Below are 23,128 nucleotides of genomic sequence, written 5' to 3'. Positions count from 1 at the left end.
AGATAACTTCATATGCCTGAAACCTTGGTGGCTATGGATGGAAGGCTGAGCTTAACTCTGCCCTTTCCTTAATTATGTAATCTCAAGATCTCTTTAGCTTTATGATACTAGGTACTTTTTAAATGCAGGGGGTCATGCAATGACGAGGAAGTTATAAGTTTATTTATAATAGAGCTTGCATAAACAAGGTATGATTGCTATACAGGAGACAAATACAATGGTAACTAACATTGTATTATTAACAGTAGGAGAGATATTTTACTCACTGGTAGTCAAGGGTGGGCTTTCTTAAGGTAAAAATCTAAAATGTGAGACTAAGACAGCCATGAAACAAGTAAAGGAAAGAACATATTAGAAAGAAAGAACAAAATCAGAGTCCATTGTCCAGAAAGTTTTGTCTTTCTGAGGCAGGAAGTCCCAAACATAATGTCCAATATGAGAATAGTTGTGTATATGGTCAGAACCAGAACTTGCAGGACCTTGTAGGTGTGGTTAACAAGCATGGGTGAGTCCATAAAGTATTCTAAGTAGAGGAATAGAAGAGCTGATTTCGCTTATAAAAGATAATCTGGCTAATCCCAGAAAATGAGAGAAAGTCAAAAGCAAAAGCATGTTGTCCTGCTTAAATGCTGTCACAGGACATGTGCAGTAGTCCATGGAGAGGTAATAGCAGTGGTAGTGGAGACTGAGAGAAGTCTATAAACCCTTAATATATTTTGAAGGTAGAATCAATAGAAATAACCATATTTTCTAACCATAGACAATATTGTTGAGCAAGTAGTTTTCATTTCTGATCTCTGCTCTTTAACCATCTTTCAAATGCCAAAAATATGTAACCCAGATTATAAATTCCTAACAGAAAATGCCTTCACTAGAATCATTAATCATGTTAAAATTGTCAAAAACAGTAGACAGTAGTTCCCATCATGGTTCAGCGGTTCAGAACCCAACTAGTATCCATGAGGACATGGGTTTAATCTCTGGCCTTGATGAGTGGGTTAGGGATCTGGCATTACCATGAGCTGTGGTGTAGGTCATAGACTCGGCTTGGATCCTGCATTGCTATGGCTGTGGTATAGACTGACCACTGTACCTCCAATTCAACACCTAGCCTGCAAACTTCCATATGCCTTGGGTGCAGCCCTAAAAAGACCAAAAAAAAAAAAAAAAAAAAAAAAAAAAGTAGACATTTTCAGTATTAACTCCTGCGCTGCTAACTTTTGGTACATTAGATTACTTCCTATTCCTTGAAACACACACCTCCTTTAATCTTTGTGACACAACTTTCTGGATCTACATATCTCTCTGATAATTTTTATTTTCTTCCAACTCCATAATTGATTATATTCAAGATAAAATTCAAATTTGGCATTTTCTATGTCTTTGCTAATCTTTACTCTGAGCTATCATAAAAGAACTATGGACTGCAGTCATTCCTTCCTTCTGAGCACTAGATCCGTATTCCTATACGGCTGCCAGTGATATGCATTTCTGGGCTTGAAATAGACAAAATGTTCCATGAAACCCTTTCAATGCAACCAACTGAAACTGCTGGGAAATTTTCTTAAAATATTACTAAATCATTCAAGTGTTTATTTAAAAAATGTCATGCAAATAGTGTGGTGAGGCTACTTTTGCCCTGAGGGCATCTGCTGATATGGGCAAATTTGAGCTTCACTTTTGATGGCATCCCTGGGGGAGGGGCGTAGAGCTCCAGACCCAGAGTTTTCCCTGGGAGAGTGTCTACCAATAGAAGTTGGAACTCAAAGGACTGAATCCACAGGGTAAGAGCAGAGCAGAAATAAACCCAGTTTACATATTCCTACTCCCAAGGGAGTGCAAAGAAATTTGCTTTTGAAGTGAGCAGGGTGAGGGTAACATGGGGACCCTTCTTGAAGTTATAATCACAAACTGGTTCTTACATGGATTTTTAACTCAAACCAATGTCATCTGGATGATTAAAATAAAACTTCAAGGCATGAACTTGAATAAAGCAATCTGAGATATTGATGTCAAGAGTTGCCTATGAAAACAAATCTCCAGTGGAGGAAGCCATCATCTTAGGAATGGAATATCCTATAAATATGTTTTAAAGTAAATTCAGTAGCACAGAGTTAAAATTAACCAAGAATACAAAGAAACAAGATACCCTGAGAGAAAGCCAACAGAAATACACTCTTGACACTATAATTGGAATTATCAGACTGTATAAAACAATTACTTTATTTAAAGAAATAAAAGACAAGCCTTACTACCTTTGAAGATAACAGGAAAGGATTAAAACAGTGGAATAGAAGGTATAACAAATAACTACACAGAACATTTATAAACAAAACTCCATTATTATAATTAAAAACCAATGGATGAGTTTAACAGATTAAGCAGAGCTGAAAAAAGAATTAATGAACTGAATTACCTCATAGAATTTATTTATAATGCAAAGAAGATACCCTAGAAACAGAATATTTGGAAGAGAGGCTAAGAGAAATTGAAGACAAAATAAAAAATGCTCTAAAGTAAGAATAGAAAGAGAAGAACACAGGTTTTATTTGAGGAGCTAACAATGAGAGTTTTCCAAAAATTTCCAAGATGAAAGACACCAAACCTAAGAGATTTAAGAAGCCCATCAAATCACAAATTATAAGTAAAAAGAAACCTACACCTAAAAGCATTATACTGAAGCTACAGAACATCGAAGACAAAAACATTTCAAAGTAGCTAGAGGAAAAAAGACATTGACTTCAAAGTTTGAGACTGTGAGCTTAGTTCTGTACAGGAATAATGACCATCTGAAGACAGTGGAATTATATCCTGATGTGTTGAAAGGAAAAAAAAAAAAAACTATCAACCTATAATACTATGTTTACAAAAAATATATCTTAAGAATGAGGTTTAAAATATATTTTTAGAAAGTCAAGATCAGAAAGTTCACTAAAGATAGTTTTGTATGATGTACCATAGGCAAAAAGAAAGTGATCACAGATTTGGAAGGTCTATAATGAAAAAAAGAATTAAGATCAAATAATCTGTATGGATATAAAGTTATGATAATGCCCAATGGATTTTTAAAAAATAAGAGGGAATTAAAATTCATGACTCAGTAACATATCAGAATAGGAATAAAAGTAGCAAAGTGTTCTAAGTTTATTATTTTGTCTAAGAGGATGGGAAAGGCATAAATTGATGCTTTTGGATAACTTATGTATGCATGTTTCATGCTTGAGGATTAATAAAATGATAGAGACAGCAATTGAGTTCCCACCTAGTAACAGCAAAAGTGTTAAATAATGAGATAATCATTAATATGAAGAAGACAAAGAAATAAAGAACACAAAACAAACAGAAAATATAAAATAAGAAGGAATATTTGTACCCAAATATATCTGTACATTAAACTTAAGTAAATGAAGTGCTGAATGCTCTGGGTAAAAGAAAAGGACGGCCAGACTTTTTTGAAAAATAAAACACAATGACATGCTGTTTAAAAAGGTGCTTATAAAATATAAGGTTATGGAAAGTATAAAAGGATGGAAAAACCATAATATGTAAATGTTACCTAAATGTATACCAAGATAACTATGTTAATATAGAGATTTAATTAATGTAACATTAATAGAAATAAAGGAGATTATATTTCATAATGATAAAAAGCTTCAAATCATCAATAACAAAGCAATTTTAAATTTATAAATACTCAATAGCATAACCTCAAAATCTGTAAAGCAAAAGGGAGACAGCACTGCAAGAAGAAATTTTTCAAAAGCTTCTAAACTATTTTAGAAGAGTTTAATACACTCTTCTAAATTAATCCAAGTAAATAGGCAAAAAAAAAAAACAACCAAAAACAACAAAGACAAAAAAGAAAACACAAAATACCTAACATCTATATAAATGATATGGACAGTGCAGTTATCAGACTTAACCCAGTAGATCCACATAAATCCCCAAACTACAGGCTACTCCTTCTTTGCAAGCACACACAGAACAAAAATTGATCCTATTTGGATTGATAAAATAAGTTTTAACAAAATACAGAGTGTTGAAAACATGTGGACCATTTTCTCTATGATTCAGTTAAGCCAAAAAAAAAAAAAAAATCAAGACAAAGAGATAATAAAACATGCCTGTTCAATAAGTGTTGTTGGGAAAACTGGACAGCCACATGTAAAAGAATGAAATTAGAACACTCCCTAACACCATATACAAAAATAAACTCCAAATGGATTAAAGACCTAGATATAAGACCAGGCACTATAAAACTATTAGAGGAAACCATAGGCTAAACACTCTCCAACATAAACAAGAGAGCAACTGGTTCTCAGATCCACCTCTTAGAGTAATGACAATAAAAACAAAAATAAACAAATGGGACTTAATCACACTTAAAAGTTTCTGCACAGCAAAGGAAACCCTAAACAAAATGAAAAGACAACTCACAGAATGGGAGAAAATATTTGCAAATGAAGAGACTGACAAGGGATTAATCTCTAAAATTTATAAACACCACCAACTGCTCAATACCAAAAAACCAACAACCCCATCAAAAAATGGGAGAAGATCTAAACAGATGATTCTCCAAACAGAAAACACATGAAAAGATGTTCAACATCACTCATTATTAGAGAAATGCACATCAAATCCACTATGAGGGTATCACCTTATACCAGCCAGAATGGCGATCATCCAAAAGTCTACAAACAATAAGTGCTAGAGAGGGTGTGGAGAAAAAGGAACCCTAGTACACTGTTGGTGGGATTGTAAATTGGTGAAAGCAATGTGGAAAACATTATGTTGATTCCTCAGAAAACTAAAAATAGAACTCCCATTTGACCCAGCAATCCCATTCCTGGGCATCTACCCAGAGAAAGCCATGACTCACAAAGACACACGTACTCCAATGTTCACTGAAGCACTATTTTCAATAGTCAAAACATGGAAACTACCTAAATGTCCATTGACAGAGTAGTGAATCAAGAAGATGTGGTACATATATGCAATGGAATATTACTCAGCCATTAAAAGGAACAAAAATCCAGCATTTGTAGCAACATGGATGGACCTAGACATTATCATGCTAAGTGAAGTCAGCCATATAATGAGACACCAACATCACATGCTTTTACTGACATGTGGAATCTGAAAAAAGGACAAGACTGAACTTCTTTGCAGAACAGATAATGACTCATAGACTTTGAAAAACTTCTTATTTCTAAAGGAGACAGTTCAGGGGGTGGGGGGATGCACTGGAGTTGTGCGATAGAAATCCTATAAAATTGGATTGTGATGATCATTGTACAACTACAAGTGTAATAAATTCATTGAGTAATTAAAAGATAATAAAACATAGCCCATATGTTTGGAAATAAACACTTGCCTATCAGGTATCCCTACTGTGTGACTAAATAGGTGCACAAATTTGACATGTCCACCAAACTCCAGACTACCCCTCTTTCCTTCCCCATCTTCATCACTCATCCACCTCATTGTCTAAGGCAACATTTCTGGACCCATGACATTGACTTAGTTCAGGGCTTCTCTTTGAGTTTCTTCTCTTGGAGGTCCATGCTCCTATCTGCCACATTATTTGTTCTAAAAGATTGGTTTAGGGAGTTTCTGTTGTGGATCAGTAGGTTATGAACCTGGCTAGTATCCATGAGGAAGTGGGTTCAATCCCTGGTCTTGCTCAGTGGGTTAAGGATCTGGTTTTGCTATGAGCTGTGGTGTAGGTCACCGATGCGGCTTGAATCCTGCATTGCTGTGCCTGTGACGTAGGCCGGCAGCTACAGCTCTATTTTGACCCCTAGCCTGGAAACTTCCATATGCTGTGGATATGGCCCTAAAAAGCAAACAGTAAATAAATAAAAATAAAAGATTGGTTTACTCATATAAAGCCCTTATTTTAAAAATGTTAAAAGACCCTCAATACGAATAGGATAAAATTCAAACCCTATAACATAACACTCAAGCATCTTTGATAAGAGCCCCCCGTTTTTTTTTCATCTTTATTTATTCCCAAGCCCTCATGTACCTTTTGTGCACCAGTTATGTTGGTTCACTTATACTTTCCTAAACATCTCATCCTCACTGTCTCCTCCTTAACTTTACCCCTGCTTATCCCCCTACCTGGAATATCCCCCTTTATTTCTTACCCACCTCACCATTTCCTATAAATCCTAGGAGACATAGCTCAACTATCACCTTCCTTGTGTGCTGAAACCTCATAGTGTTATTCATCTCTTTGTTTTCTACCCTAGAATTGTTTATTCGTCTGTCAGTCTTTCAAATTAGCTGTTTAAATGTCCGCCTATTTTGTTAGACCATAAACTACATGCAGACAGGATTTTTTTCTTCTTTATTTCTTTTTTATTCTTAGCACATATATGAGGAGGGCTCAAAAATTGAATTTATGAATAAAATTAGAATTTATATGGTAAGTAAAACACATTGAAAGAGGTGATAAAGGTGAGTCAACAGATTTACCATGAAAAAGGAGAACACTTAAGTAGATGGAATGACATGTAAAGAATATCAGATGGCACATTTTGTGCGGCAGTCCTAAAACCTTTTTGAAGGAAGGGTTTCCAGGTAAAGTTGTTCAGTTTTTATTTTTATTTTTTTGTCTTTTGTCTTTTTTAGGGCCGCACCCGCGGCATATGGGGGTTACCAGGCCAGGGGTCCAATCAGAGCTACAACTGCTGGCCTATACCACAGCCACAGCAATACCAGATCCAAGCCCCATCTGCAACCTACTCCATAGCTCATGGCAGCTACAGATCCCCAACCCACTGAGTGAGACCAGGGATCGAAACCGTAACCTCGTGGTTCCTAGTCAGATTCATTTCTGCTGCGCCAAGATGAGAACTCCTGTTCAGTTTTTATACTGTACAATGCAAGTGAGTTCCATACACATTTAGTCAGGATGCAATTGTGTTGCTCAGAGCAATCCTGAGTGCAAAAAAAATCCTCAGTGGTCCCATGCAGTTTCCTTGATTAAATGAATCATGTCCTTAGAACCCAGGAAATAACTGTTATTTATTTTGACTATTGGGAGTCATCATTAAGAAATGAACTATATTTTGCCTACCCTAAATAATGAGATAAGTGTGTAACACCTTTTAGAAATCTTCCCATCAAAATAAAAAAGGTTAGGTATATAAAGTAACAAGTGTTAATTATATAGGAGAAAAATCACAATTAAGCTAGATAAATGAGCCATTGTAGTGGGTTAAAATCCATGCCAATCTGTGATGTAATTTACAAGGTTTGCTTAAAGTCTACATATAGGAATTATGACTTGTGGTCAAATATGTCCTGACCATGTAATTTAGAATATAAATTTATATACTTGTGTTATTCATTTTATTAAGTAATAAGTATCCAGAAACCCAAGGACTGAGCCTCATGTGGGATAATTAGAATTCACAGGCTTGAACCAGTGGCTTCATCTTCTTCATAATTTCATGCTGTGTGGATACTCTGCTTTTATACCCAGATCATCATTTGGTTGCTAACAGTATAAACCAAATACAGTCATGACAATTTTTTTCTGGGACATGCTAGAAGGAAAAAAATAAACTGCTAGTTTTACCTGAAAATGCTATTTTAAAGCAAGAAGTCTCACTGACTGCCCACATTCAGGAAATCATGTTTCCCTACCCAAGCTGAAATTCCCAGGCTTAACTATCATCCACCTCCTAATACTCCTTCCCTGTTGCTGGATGCATTCTTAAAAATAGCTTCTCACAGTAAGAGTAGCCACTGGCTTATTGCAAACACATATTTTATCCATTTTAATATCTCTTTGTCTACAGATCCTCCTGCTGTGGAACCAGCATTTCTGGAAATTCGGCAAGGACAAGACCGAAGTGTCACTATGAGCTGCAGGGTCCTGAGAGCATATCCAATCAGGGTGCTGACCTATGAGTGGCGCTTGGGCAACAAATTATTACGGACGGGTCAGTTCGACTCTCAAGAATACACAGAGTACCCAGTGAAGAGTCTTTCCAATGAAAACTATGGCGTTTATAATTGTAGCATTATAAATGAAGCTGGAGCAGGGAGATGCAGCTTTCTTGTTACAGGTAAGATGCTGAATATTTTACCTATTTTTTAGATCACGGGAGCTTAGGCTTATGTCAGTATAAGAATGAAAGCATTTTGCAAATCCATGAGCATGCTATGAACAGCATGACTGCTCTATTTAGAACTTCTATTCATTTATTTTCAAGGCAGGTATATTTTAGTAAAGACAGTTTATGTGCTTACAAAATTAGACAGAAGATTATGTGAATTCAGGTAGATTTGGTGCTAAGGTTGGTTATTTTGAGTGTTTCAGTAATAAAGTAACAAATCTTAACTAGCTTTATTTAGATATATAATTCTAAAATCCCTTTTGATCCAATAGCTGCTCTGGTTTTCTTAAGAGCAAAGGGTGCTTTCTTTTTCTGGTTTATTTGTTTATTACCTCTTAATATATGGTGACTCTCCACCTTGTCCTTGGCTTACCAAAGGTTTAGAAATATTCAAATAGAAATCAATAAAGTTCTACCTGGCATATAATGAATCTGACAGAATTATCAATAATTTTATGTCATTATCTTTTAATGAATTTAAATAAGTATTAAATCTATATTAAACTGTAGGTTATTACTTAAATTATTTTTGTAATCTAAAGTAAATCAGTGTTATTTTTGAGCTAGGGTATAGGCATCCATTAAAAGGATATACTTCTTTTCATTATCTGTGTGTTCTAGATAAAGTTAGTTGTCATATAAGTGTTTATGTTTGTAAAAGAAGAAACTGGCCATTGTATATTATCTGGAAAGCAATCGTAAAAATTATGATTAAAATGTTTCAGACTTAATTCAGTCTCATTCATTGGTAATGTAAATTCTTATTAATGAGTTCTTCCTCATAAGAAAACCCTCTTATGGATTGCCTTGAGACTTTTTGCTTCCTAAAAATGGGATATTAAGTAGATAAATTGTAATTGACTAACCAAAAAATATAAAGACATCCTCTCTGCTGAATCTTGCCACCTCTTGGTTTTGCAATCTCTTTTATTAACATTCAGTTGAACTTAAGGATTTTCTACTTGATTCTTAATGTGAACTCTTAAAACAAAATCAAAGCTGCCTAGGATAATTACTACATGTCGATCTAATTTTTATCCCTAGAAATATTTACAAGGGTAAGAGAAAGCAGTCTATTACTCTGATAACAATTTAAATGGCATGATGTACTTCCGTTTTTTTATATATTATTATCCCAAAGCAATAAGAATCCTTCAAAAAAAAGCATTTTTTTTTCATATATTGGTACAAGTAAAATACTTTACTTTCTTTCATTAACCTTCCAAAATAAAAATACTCCATAAAATTAACTAAACCCTTCGACCTTTTAGGGCTTACATAACATTCTAATTTTCTTTGGTGACAGTTTTCTAACTTTAACTAGTTTAGACCATGCTGCCTCTGCAAGATTTTCATTTGTTCTGTATTATAGTATCCAAATCCTATGAACTAGAAGACAAGCTAAGAGCAAAAGAAATGCTAAGTCCTTTCTCCCATTCCAGACCATGGGGTGCAGTAACTGGATTTTCAATAGCTGTAGAAAGGAATAAACCTGTTGTGGATTGCCCCATGGAGGGAGAGGAAATAGCCCCATGTATTAATTTATTTCCAGTGTGCACTTTTCAATCTTCAGTCCAATATCGTTGTTTCAAGATCTCCACATAAAACCTAATGTATTCGGGAAGAAGAGAAAGGAAATGATTGAATTCCAAGTACAGTGTGATTCAGGAAAATATACAAAGAAATCAGTGATTCCATAGAATCAGACGTCTGGAAGTAACTTTGAAAGGCTATTTACTTCTGGTAAAACATACCAGTAGTAATAATTCTTATGAATTTCCCACAATTTGAAACCCTTTGAAACTATGTAGAAGAGAGCTAAGGAATATGATATATGCAAGGATGCATATATTCATTATGCATATATTTTTGATCCACAAAACAGATCTTTGAAGATTTTTATTTTTACTTTCTGAGGCCCAAGTTAACTAAGAAAATTTTTACTTATTTATTTGTTTACTTACTTATTTTTGCTTTTTAGGGCCACATCTGTAGCATATGGAAGTTCCCAGGATAGGAGTAAAGTCAGAGCTACAGCTGCCTGCCTGCACCATAGCCACAGCAACGTGGGACCCAAGACAGGTCTGAGACCTACACCACAGCTCATGGCAACAACAGATCCTTAACTAACTGAGCAAGACCAAGGATCAAACCCATGTCCACATGGATACTAGTTGGGTTCATCACGGCTGAGCCAAAATGGGAACACTGAACATTTTTAATTTTTATAGTTACAATTATTTTACCAAGTTTAAGAATGCTTTCCCACTTGCTTGTCATGAATGTCATATGGCCACCTGAAAGCTGACTTGATTTGACTGCGTGTCAAATTAACAGGATTGAACTAAAATGCAATGGCAGGCTTCATGTCTATATTTATTTTAGCTCTCAGGAAAGCTCAAAAGTTCAGACCTGTCTTCATCATTTATATCACACAATATTTGATGTGTGTGGATGTTTGGGGTTAGGAGAGTGGGATTGGTGTGTACTGAGAGGTCAGAGGGAGTGTGAGAATATTTTCCTAGGAAGGAAATAAATAAGCAAAGGTATTTTGGGAACAGTGACCAGCCTAGCTTGTAGTGCACTGTCCGTGTTAGAGAATGTTAACTATAATACTACAAAATACTGTGCATTGTATTTACTAATATTGTTATGGTGAAGCTAGACCTAGTTCCTTTGTGATTTAAATAAACCTTTGTGAATGATGGCAGGGACCAAAACACCATTTATCACATTTTTCTATGAGAGAATTTTATAAGTTCTAAAAATAAATATGACATATTAATTTATTATAATAAGTCTACTTGTAAAATTCCAAATGTGTGTGTGTGTGTATGTATTTCTATACTAATCAATAGTTCTGTACTATTGGCAGATCACTCAATTTGAGCATGGATTTCACAGTATCACAGGTTTAAAGTGGTCCAAATTAATATTTGGAAAAAAATATTTTTAAACATTTCAGAACATCTTAGCACATTCATTCATCTACAGATATGAGTGAATAACATGCTGGGTTAGATCATAGCAAATAGCTTGATCCAGAAAAGAAAACCAGTAAACCTGAGATGATGGAATAAACAGAGAGATGGACAAGAGAGTAAATAATTAAGTGGAAGAAAGCTTACTGAAACTTATTTTTTTTAATGGAAAAAGAAATGACTACAGAGAGAGCAAAAGAGTGGTTCAAGCTGGAAATTAATAATATATAGTGGGTTGAAGAGTATCCCCTGAGAATATAAATCCATGTCCATCTAGAACCTGTTCATGTCAGTTCATGTGTCAAAACATGATTATATTAGGGACTTTGAAAGAAAGAGCTTATCCTTGATCATAGGTGGGGGTGGTGGCAAACGCAATAACATACATCCTTCTGAAAGAAGTAGAAGAATTAAAGAGGAGGAGGCAATGTGTGTACAGAGGCATGGATGCAGCCATAAGCCAAAGAATTATTGGAACCAGCAGAAGCTGGAAGAAGTGGGGAATATATTCTCCTCCAGAGCTTTTATAGGAAATGTGGCTCTGCTGACACTTCAGTGTCAGACTTCTAGGCTCCAGATTTGTGAGAGAATAAGATTCTGTATTAACCCCCCCCAGTTTGTAATAATTTGTTTTGGCAGCCTTAGATAAGTAATACATATTACAATTCGATGTTTTGAAAAACTCCTTTCTCTAGTGTCACAAGTTTAATAGAACTGTTTTGTTAGATATCCTTGACTCTATTCTCTATCAGGCTAAAGCCCCTTAACCATGGGCACAGCAGCTTCTCACAACCCTTGGATTTCCTTTAAAATGGAAAACTGAAGTAAAATGCAGCATTGACTTATACAGTTTTAAGTTATCTGTGTCTTTTGGATTATTCTAATCGGTGTTCCTAAATATTTAGTGATTGAGATGTTCTAAACTATTCTATAAAAATATTTCTTTTCTTTAACAGACTTATTTCTGACAATATGTATCGTTGAAATGTTTATGAGTGTCAGGAGAGTAAGACTTACTAGCAAGTTGGATGAGGGTCTTAATCATTTGAAAAGAAAAGAATTTTTCTGTTTACTTCTTTTGATTAGTTACTTGAATAAAATATGGAAACTGTTTTGACAATTTATACATAGGTACTCATTACACTAGGTTTTAGGTCAGAGAAAATAAGAGCAAAATAAAATGGTGACCAATTTACCCTATATAGCTCAGGGAGTAAAAGTAGAATGCCCTTATAACTTCTAGAAAGTATATATACACAGTTATGTATACTTAGACTTGTAAATTATTTAAGAATTCGATCAATGAAGACAATTTCAGATCCTTTTAAATGAAAAATACTAAAGGACCTGTGTCTTTCCGTACATAACATTAAATATATATTCTATAAAAATTTTTATTGCGTAATTATGCATTATAATTGAGCATAAAAACCACTATTATCTCTTCATTGATGAATTTAAAAAAATATTTAACAATTATTTACTGTATACCTACTAACTGCCAGGTACTGAATTACACATCAGAATTAGAATAATACCCTCTCCCTGAAATCTTTTCCTATCATGTATATTTCTATGTCTTGTCAGTTTTATATTTTCATAGTACTTTGAAACTGTCATTTTCTTTTAATCCTATAAGCTTTATATTCTCTTATCTGGAACATTATATCTGATATATATTTTATCTTATATCTGAATATTTAGCTCTTTTCTCTTTCAGTCCATTTTCCATACTGCTGGGCTTTATTTTCCCAGAAAATGTATATTGTTCTTTGTGATAAATGTTGATATTCTTCATGGCCTGTGGGGGATATGCAAACTCATTTTCATGAATTTTCAAACCATTCACTAATAGCTTAAAGAAAATATATAACATCACCTCTCCTTCAATCCTACCAGTTACTCCATATTCCAGTCAAATTAGATTATGCTGTCTTCCACCAAATCATTACACATTTTCAGGACTCTGCGCCTTTGTTCACATGTTACTTTATTCTGAAATACTAGCCTTTTGTGTTTTCCTCTACTGGCATTGTAGTAACCTTTGTATATGTCTTTACCTGCATTATGTTGACCTTTGCTCTTCAGCCAAATAGAGAGGTGTAGGCTGTTATATTATTTTATGATTCATAAATTAATATCTCTCAAGTATCTTAAAGTATCTGTAAAACTCCAAGTAACCATGATTTCAACTGGATAAAAAATTATTTCACTCAGGTTAGAGCACTGAAGTATTATTTTAGAAACTAATATGATGGGTTTGTCGCCAAAAAGTTCTCAGGTATTCAGGCTTGTTCCCTCTAACTACTCAACCATCAATAGATGTCAGATCTCATAGCCCTAATGGCTACTTAAGTTTAAGCCATTGCTTCTACATTTCAGCATATTCACTCTTTTTAAGGATACTACCAGTTGTTTTTGATATCCTTGCTGCTTGCATATCATTGGAGACAACTTGGTCATATTGCTATACCTCTAATTTTATCCTAGGAAGAGTAAATCATACTTTTATATATTTTTTAATTGCCGTTATTGAAAATACTGCAATGACATCAAATTGAGATTGGCAAGGAAAATTTAGTACCTATGGTTTTAGGTCTGTATACTTACCACTGCTACTGATAATTAATATCACTTTCTAAAAGCCATGGGCATTTGGGTCTTAGAATAATTTACCAAAAATTATAGGTTTAACATAGCTGCTTAAGAGAATTTATTGGTAAGTGGTGGAACTGAGGGTACCATCTTAGTTACTTATTGCTGCATAACCAATTACTACAAGGTTGACACCTTAAAATAACGTATTTTTTGTCTCACAATTTCTATGTTTCGAGAGACTAGCTGTGGCTTAGCTAGCTCTTCTGTTCTGGGTCTCTCAAGGCTACAGTCAAAATGTTTGTGTGATATTCTTAACTGGAGGCTCAACTTCAGATGAGTAGTTAAATCACTTCCAAGCTTATTAAGATTAGTGAAAGAATTAATATCCTTATGGTTTTGTGATAGATGGGCCTTAGCATTTTGCTAATTGTTGACTAAAGGCCACTCTCATGTCTTAGAAGATTGTCTGCAGGTCCTAGAGATCACCTATAAGTCCTTGTCATGTGGGATTTTCCAGCATGGCTGCTTACTTCATCAAGCCAAGAGGAAGAATCTTAAGCTCTATTCTGCTAAGACAGACTCTTACATAGCATAGCCTAATTATTGAAGTAACAGCCCATCACAATTTTATCCCACTATCAATGGGAAATAATTATACGTAAAGACATGAAAAACAGAGGTAGAAATCAATGAAGTCACTTAAGTTCCGTCTACCACAGGTATCAACAATTTCTGTTGCTAGGAGTACTTTTTAACACAGCCTACATATGAAATTGCTTTTGCAATATTTCATGAAATCCCTCATAGTTTAATTCCTTTAATAAACATGGGAAATAGCGTTTTGTAAACAAAAATTTACCCGTGACTATTCTTTCACCTCTAGTTTGGAAATATTTATGCTAGGAATGATTGTGCATCCTCTACTTTTCTTTTATTAAAATACAATATTCAGATTTATATTTTGGAACTGCTCATTTCTCCATGTTCAATACCAACAAATTAGACCCATAATCAATATTAGATAGATCATCAGAACAAAAAGGAAAGAGTGAGACATTTTTATGAAAGGATTTCTATCACTGAGTGAATGTAAAGAAATTCAAAATGACTGGGAACTGTAATATGCCTAACACATGGTATTGGAGCACTCTAGTATTGCTTAGTTCTAAAAAGTAAAAGGAAGAAATAAGAGCCAAATCAAATATGACTCCAAATCAAAGTGTTTTATTCTTATTTTCTAAAGTCATATTGAATTATGTAGCAACCAGATAGAAAATACATATTTTTCCCCTCTGGCAATTCATATGTTTGTGCTATTCAGCTAGATACCTGTTAAACAAGGACAGGTATGAATGTCTAAACAAGACAGCCTAAGATTGTAGAAAATCATCAGAACTATCAGAAGTAAAAGAAAATGAACTGATGGAAAAAATAATATCTAGTAAAATTTCCTGTGATAACTCTTAAAAAGCAAAAAAACTTCATTGCAAGTTAAGTGATTTTCAGGGCCAGAATTCTGTTAAATGTATTAGAATTTTATTTATGATGATAACAGACTAGTGGATTCCATTGCTTTGGCCGGCTTATGAATTGCAGTTATATCAAAACAGTAGAGCAGAAAATGCATGATGTGTCCTAACAACTCTTAATGTATAGTTTTCTATAATGTACAAAGTGATTCCATTTATATTCTTTTCATCTCAAACAATTCTTCTATGTGTATAGAAGAGGTGGTATCAACTTCCTTTGACAGATAACCCAACAGAGGCTATAGAAATCAAAAATAGAATGTGTGTCTTCTGATTATAAATTCACGCTCTTTTTGACACACCTCAATGATTCTTGTATTAGTGGTGCAAAATGAATTTTTGGATAAACTAGCTAAAAATGTAGGTGAGTCTGTGCTGAATCTGAAAAAGTAGAAATAAAAATATGAATATTAATTCAGGAAGTTAATACTATCGGTTAGAAAAAATTTTACCAAAATATTTACCTTAATATTGGATCTAATTATAAAATATTTTAGCCAAATTTTATTTTTTCTAGTATACATTTCAAGAGCCAGTCATAGTGTGTATTGTACTTAAAACTTCTATTAAAATGTTCATTGTTGACAGAAAAGTTTGATGCTTCCTTAAATTCTCTGCATCACTCATGTTTTTCACTATAAAATCATTTAATTCCTTAAAAAAAAAAATATTTACAGCAGTGAAGCTACCAAACGCCTGTTATCACTCTTGAAAATAACACATTTCAATGTAAAAGATGAGTTTGAAGTAGATTTCAGGCACTCATCTTTCTTTAACTACAGATTGTTTAAATTGTAGATGAACAAAGAAAATCATGGTTCTCATCTGATGTACTAATTTCTGAATAACATACCTATGGGTGGTAGTATGGCAGACAGAGAGAAAGTTCAAATGTAAATGCTTTTTTAGGGTCTAAAAAAATGTGGTAAGGGTGAAAATTAATTGATTTTAGTTCATAAAATAGATTTGAAAGGACTAAACCTCAAAGTTAGAACATTTGGCCCTTGGGCATTCATTGGGAGGGAAGCATAATTGATAGTTGGACCCTGTTTGGAAACAGGGAAAGAAAGAATCACATCTAGATGTAACCAGAAGTAAGATATAAGACTCAAAACTAGGGCTAACTTGTGCTATAGACTTAATTGTGTCACCCCAAAATTCATATTTGAAACTAACCACTCCCCACCCCCAGGTGACAGTATTTGGAGACGGATGCTTTGTGAGATAATTAGGTTCAGATGAACCATCCTGAGGGTGGAATCCCCAATGATGGGATTTTACCCTCGTAAGAAGAGACACCAGAGACCTTGTTCTCTTGCTCTTTCACGCCATGTGACCATCTAGGTGGCTGTCCGCGAATCAAGAAGAGAGCTCTCCCCAGAAACTCTGCAGGCACCCTGATCACGGACTTCATCCTCCTGAATGTCAGACAGTAAGTTGCTGTTATTTAAGCCACCCAGGTAACGGTCCTTTGTTATGGCAGTACAGGCAGACTAAGGCAGCCTGCTGTTATCCTCAGTGCACTATCATGTCAGAGATCAAGGACCAAAAAGTACAAACTCTTGTGACCCAGATGGAACTTTTCTGGATAATGAATTGTAAGGTGTGGCAAAATAAAATAATCAAATCTGCAAAATCAAGAACAAAACTATAATGACAAAAGAAGACAAAATGATCTATCCCTTATTAGATAGATACAATTTAAAAAAAAAAAACAAAAGAGTATGCTCACAGAAAGCAGGGACAATATAAGAAATATGGGAATAAAATGTCTATGAAGAAAAACCACTTGGTGATAATGAATGTATAAGAATATAAATGCTGAAAATAAATACATGACTAGATTAATTATACAGAATAGATACAGTCAAGGAATGAATAGGTTGGCAGGAAAACAGCAATAAATAACAAATATTAGGTGAAATTTTAAGGGATGGAGAGGACAAAAGCAAAAGTATAAATAGAACTCCTATATCTGCATGATGACAGAAGGGCAATGAATGTGCATGCTGTTGATGCTGTCTCTAATCATTTATCTATATATTTATTTTAATGTATTTTTAAAGCAAACTTAGACTACTAGATATCTATATAATATTATTTTACAGGACATGTAACTCTAGTCATAACTGCCAAAGTTCTCTTATAACAAATAAACATTTAGCTTGAATCCAAAAAAAAATAAAATTAAAAAATTAACTAGAACTCCCTCCTCCCCAGCACCTAGAGGGGTTCTGACTAAAAACCATGGGAAGAGAAGGAAAATTTCTGAGTTTAATTCTCATATGTAAATTTTCATCCAGGCAAAATTAAAAACATCACTTAAACTATGAATTAATTGCCTAATTTTTGACTCAGTTTATATGTGATAGCATATTTATCATTTCTTTTTTCCTTTATACTAATTTTCTTTAATTTTTAATTTGTGATATCATATACTTCACCATTTATATTAACCGTGTCTTTAAAATGCACATACTGTATAACCCGTGTCTATAAAAATTCCTACTCTTAAAAGACTTTGAATTTTGTGATTTAGTTTTGCTAAACTCTTGAAAGTTATATGATAAAAATGAATGAAACCAACCTTTGTACTATTAACAAGCACAAAATTAGACAACCTCTATGAGGTGGCAGTTTTCATGGAATGGAAAACAGCAGAAGACTACAATCCCTGTGAGAAGAGAAACTTGTGAGGTGAGCCCTATTAACAGTCTAATCTTCTGTCTGAAGACATTTGCCATATATGACAACATCAATTTGGGGTCCAAGCAGAGCATGAATTTCAGGCAGAACTGAAGAAATATATATTATTAAGTTTGGGGCAGCACAAGGGAAAATCTCTAGGGCAAAGCACTGGAGCAGAAAGGGCTAATTAGAGAAAGAATTCTAAGGAGTTTGTGTTGATCTCATCCTGGTCCTTACCTGAGGATTGGGCCGCATAGATTAAGATGAAACTGTTAAGGTTTAGCATCTTTTGTTATTTCATGTTCAGAGCAGAAAAATGATAGTAGAATTCAAGCAATGCTGCAGAAAGTAGACGTTTCAGATAAGCAAAATAGGATATGCTTCCTTAAAATCCCAAACATCCTGCTGAGATATAAGAATGATTAAGCCTTAGGAATAAGTGTCACGCTTGAGAATAAAGGCTTATTCTAGATACTCCCTAACAAAAACTAACATCAAGCCCTGATAAGATTCATGAGGATACAGAATTTGGAAGTGGAGTTCCACCAATTTAGAAAAGCAAAACTCTATGTTCTCCATACATATCATCCTAATAAAATATGAAAAGGTAGCAGAGGAGAGTGTAAAGTGATGAGCAGTTAGCTGAATTATCACTTGAAAAATATCAATGCTCCTTAGAAGAAGACAGCATAGTCCCGTTATTTGTAGTATATTATATAATATATATTATATATTTCCTTTTTCTTTTTCTTTTTTTTTTTGTCTTTTTGCCTTTTTCTAGGGCCACTTCCCATGGCATATGGAGGTTCCCAGGCTAGGTGTCTAATTGGAGCTGTAGCCACTGGACTATGCCAGAGCCACAGCAACGTGAGATCTGAGTCACATCTGTTACCTACACCACAGCTCACAGCAACACCGGATCCTTAACCTACTGAGCGAGGCCAGGGATCGAACCCGCAACTTCATGTTCCTAGTCAGATTCATTAACCACTGCGCCAGGACGGGAACTCCATAATATATATTTCAATGTAGTAATAATTACTAACAACATTTGATAAGCAAAAAAATAACCTGGCATGCAAAGAAAATAGGAAAATCTTACCCTTTGTCAAAAATAACAGTGGTCTTTTAAAAACTATCCCTGAGAAAGCCCAGATGTTAGATGAAGGAAAAACTTGCTATTATAATTTCAAAGTATTAAAGGAAAATATGTTCAAAGATTTAAAGATAAATGCAGTGTTTATGAGCAAATGAATACGAAATTTCAGTAAAGGGAAAAAATCCTCTAAAAAAGAACCAGTGTAGGAGTTCCCATAATGGCTCAGTGGTTAATGAATCCGACTAGGAACCATGAGGTTTCGGGTTCGATCCCTGGCCTTGCTAAGTGGGTTGAGCATCTGGTGTTGCGGTGAGCTGTGGTGTAGGTCACAGACACGGCTGAGATCCCACGTTGTTGTGGCTCTGGCATAGGCCAGCAGCTAAAGCTCTGATTAGACCCCTAGCTTAGGAACCTCCGTATGCCTCACGGGCAGCCCTAGAGAAGACAAAAAAAAAAAAAAAAAAGAACCAATGCAAATTCTATAACTAAAACTGTGCAATAACTGAAATGAAAAATTACCTGGATGGAATTAATAGCACATTGGAAAATGTAGAAAGGCCAGTGAAATAGAAGACAAATTGAAAGAGCTGATACAATCTGAAAACTAAGGAAAAGAGACATCAGGACCTGGAGGATAATGAAAAATGCTCTAAAATAACTGCAGTTGAAGTCCTAGAAGTTCTTGAAGAAGAGAATGAGAATGGGACCAAAAAAAAAAAGTTTTTAAAACCCACAAAGCCAAGCATATCATGGAACATGAAGCAAGAAAACATACAAATGAAAATCACATTTAGGCACATCATAATCCATTGCAGAAAACCAAATAGAAAATTTTTGAAGCAGGTACAGTAAAATGATATTCCAATGATATGCATGATAATTACCTTCTTGTTTAAAACAATTTGGCTAGAAGACAAACAACATCTTTATATCTTTAAATATCTTTAAAATACTGTTAGTTCATAACTTTATTTCCAGTGAAAATATGGTTTAAAAATAGGGTCAAACAAACATATTTTTCTTGAAAGGAAAGCTGGAGAATTAGTCAGTAAAACTGTACCACAAAATAACCAAAGGATATTCTTTATACCAAAGGGAAATGTTATCAGTGGAACCTGGGACCTGTAAAAACAAATAAACTTTTCTCCTGTGTTTCTTCAGTGACATTTATGTTTTCAGATCTTATGCTAATTTTTCTTTTCTTTTCTTTTTTTCTTTTTTTTTTTTTTTTTTTTTTTTTGCTTTTTAGGGCCACATGTGTGGCATAAGGAAGTTACCAGGCTGGGGGTGGGGGAGTCGAATTGGAGCTGCAGCTATGAGCCTACACCACAACCACAGCAATGCAAGACCTGAGCTACATCTGTGACTAAACCGCAGCTCATGGCAATGCTGGATCTTTAACCCATTGATCAATGCCAGGGGTAGAACCCAGATCCTCATGGATACTAGTCTGGCTTGTTACCACTGAGCTACAAAGGAAACTCGTTATGTTCAAATCTTTAATGCATTAGTAGTTAAATTTTGTCTAAGGTGAAAGACAGGGGTCTAACTTCATTCTTTTTGGTTGGATATTTAGTTTTCTCACCTTTTTGAAAAGACTGTGCCTTCTCTGTTGTGTATTCTTGGTACCCTTGATGAAGATCAGTTGACCATATATGAGTAAGTTTATTTCTGGGCTTTTAACACACACACACACACACACAAACACAAGGAAACTTTTGGAGGTGATGGATATATTTATTACCTACATCGTGGTGATAATAACATAAGGTGTACATATGTCTAAATTGACCAAATTAGTTATGTGCAGTTTTTTTATACCAATTATTTCTCAATAAAGTTGGGGAAAAATGGAATGAAGATGATCAGGTCCTGTAAACAGATGGATAAAGATAAAAGACTGTATGTTTTTTTCTTATAATTTCCCTAATAAACAGCTGTGCAGACAATGGTCAGCAAATTACAGCTTGGGGAGCAGCCAACTGTTTTGGTAGATAAAGGTTAATTGGAACATAGCTTTCTTCATTTACGTATGTATTGTCTAGGGCTGCTTCCATGCTACAGCAGGAGAGGCGACTAGTTGTAGCAGCAACCATATGACTCATGAGCTTAAAATATTTACTGTCTAGCCCTTTGATGAAAAGTCTGTCAGTCCTTGGTTTGAAGCAAAAATCACATTATAAGTTAGGGTTTAGAACATGTTTCAAACTGAAATAATACAACAATAGAACAAATGATGGGGTTAAGTTGTATCATTCAAGTCGTGTGGTTCTAAATGTAAAACATTTTTGAAATGAGAACTGAGATGAATAGAAACCTTAGAAGAGCATGAAATGTGAAGTGTTATATATTAAGTGAAACAATATTGACTCTAAATAGGATCAATAAATTAGTGTTACATAGTTTTGCCATACAGAAATGTCTAAAAAATTTTTTTAAAAAGTGGTGCATCAAAGAAACTATAATGCATTTTGAGTTTATTCAAAATATCATAGGAAAAGGGTAACAGATGAACAACAGAAACCACTGAAGGGCAATGAAAATAACAAGCAAGATGGTAGACTTTAACCCAATTGTATCAATAATACATGAAATGTAAATGAAATTAACACTTCAGTTGTGAGAAATCATTGGATTGGATTAAAAAAAAATCAAGCTTTCTACAAGATCCTGCTGTCTACAGGAAGCACATGTTAAATATGAAGATACAAGGAAGCTGTAAGGAGGGGTTGGGGGAATACATAACAGACAAACAGCACTGAAAAAAGCTAATATAGCTATATTATTACTGGACAAAGTAGACTTCAAGACAGAATAACTCTAAGAGTTAAAGGGGGACATTTAATAATAATAAAATAATAATTTATAGAGAAAATATACAACTCTAAATATGTGTACAACTAATAATAGAGATTCAAAATTCACAAATTAAAAATTCTGGGAGGAATAGACTATTACATAATTATGCTAAAATTTTAACATTCATCTGATAAAATATGTACCCAGAAAATCACTAATGTTTTAGAATATCTGAACTATACTACCAGCAAATTAAATTAATTGATAATTTATAGATTATACCCAAAGTTGTACAGCACACATGGTTTTGTGTACACACCGAATGCTCCTCAAGACAGATAATATGCTGATCAAACATTTTCCTAGCATATTCCATTAGGAAATGATAGTTTTCTGAACAGATTGTGCTAGAGCAACTGAATATTCATACTAAAATAAATAAATAAAACAAACAATACCTCATACCACAAAATGAATTTAGAATTGATTATGGCGGTAACTATAAAGAGCTGAAATTGTGAAATTCTAGAAGAAAACTTAGGAGAAAATCTATGCAAATTTGTAGTAGAAAATAAACCAAGAATATCACCACTCATCAGGAAAAATACAAAAAATAGTAATAATAGATACATCACTAAAGCTATAGTCTTTATGCTCTTCAAAAGACATAATTTAAAAAGGAAAAGGCAAGCCATAGACTAGAAAAAAAATCTTTCAAATTGTTGTTCATGACAAAGAGTTTGTATCCAGAGTACATAAATAATTCTTAAAACTCAACTATAAGACAAACAGCCCAATTAAAAATTGGCAGCTGTCTTGAATATAATTGTACAAAAGAGCTTATGGTTGACCAGTATTTGTATAAAAACTGATAGCCACATTTGTTATCAAAGAAATGAAATTTAAACCACAGTGAAATAACACTACACAAACACTATAATGATAAAGCTAAAAAAGATTGATAATACTCAATGTAGATGGGGATATATTGCTACTGAAATTGTCACATACTATTGCTGGGAATGTAAAATGGGATTTCTCTTTTGAAACTAGCTTGTTAGTCCCTCACAGACTTAAATATGCTCTTACCAAGTAATCCAGCCATTCCTCTCCGAGAAGATTACCTAAGAGAAATGAAAGCACACAAAGATTTATACACAAACTTTAGTAGTAGCTTTATTTTAATAGTGTCTAGCTACAAACAACCCCAAAAAACATCAACAGGTGAGTGGATAAGCAACTCGTGATCTGATCTACTCATGCAATGGAATTTTACTCAGTTATAAAAAGGAAGAGATCTAC

At 34.1% G+C, this 23,128-nt stretch overlaps 1 protein-coding gene across 9 annotated transcripts in view; it reads left to right on the top strand.

Annotated features, from left to right (window-relative positions):
* The window catches only part of MDGA2 (MAM domain containing glycosylphosphatidylinositol anchor 2), an 837,423-nt gene that overhangs the window by 701,226 nt on the left and 113,069 nt on the right, over window positions 1-23,128 (top strand). For 6 of the 9 annotated variants that reach the window (XM_021074079.2, XM_085018662.1, XM_021074074.2 and 3 more), the window contains one exon: window positions 7,812-8,081. In XM_021074079.2, coding sequence (XP_020929738.1) covers window positions 7,812-8,081 — 270 coding nt within the window. Of the gene's footprint in view, window positions 1-7,811; window positions 8,082-16,584; window positions 16,673-23,128 lie in introns of all 9 variants that reach the window. The other 3 variants (XR_014841441.1, XR_014841443.1, XR_014841412.1) reach the window with 1 other exon arrangement.

The sequence above is a fragment of the Sus scrofa genome, chromosome 1, assembly GCF_054392235.1.
Source record: "Sus scrofa isolate SSC_HxYL_T2T_F1_AM1 chromosome 1, Sscrofa_HxYL_maternal_Yorkshire_Landrace_v2.0, whole genome shotgun sequence".
Lineage (NCBI taxonomy): Eukaryota > Metazoa > Chordata > Mammalia > Artiodactyla > Suidae > Sus > Sus scrofa.
The sequence above is the reverse complement of the archived record's forward strand: the minus strand, read 5'-3'. Positions and strand labels throughout refer to the sequence as shown.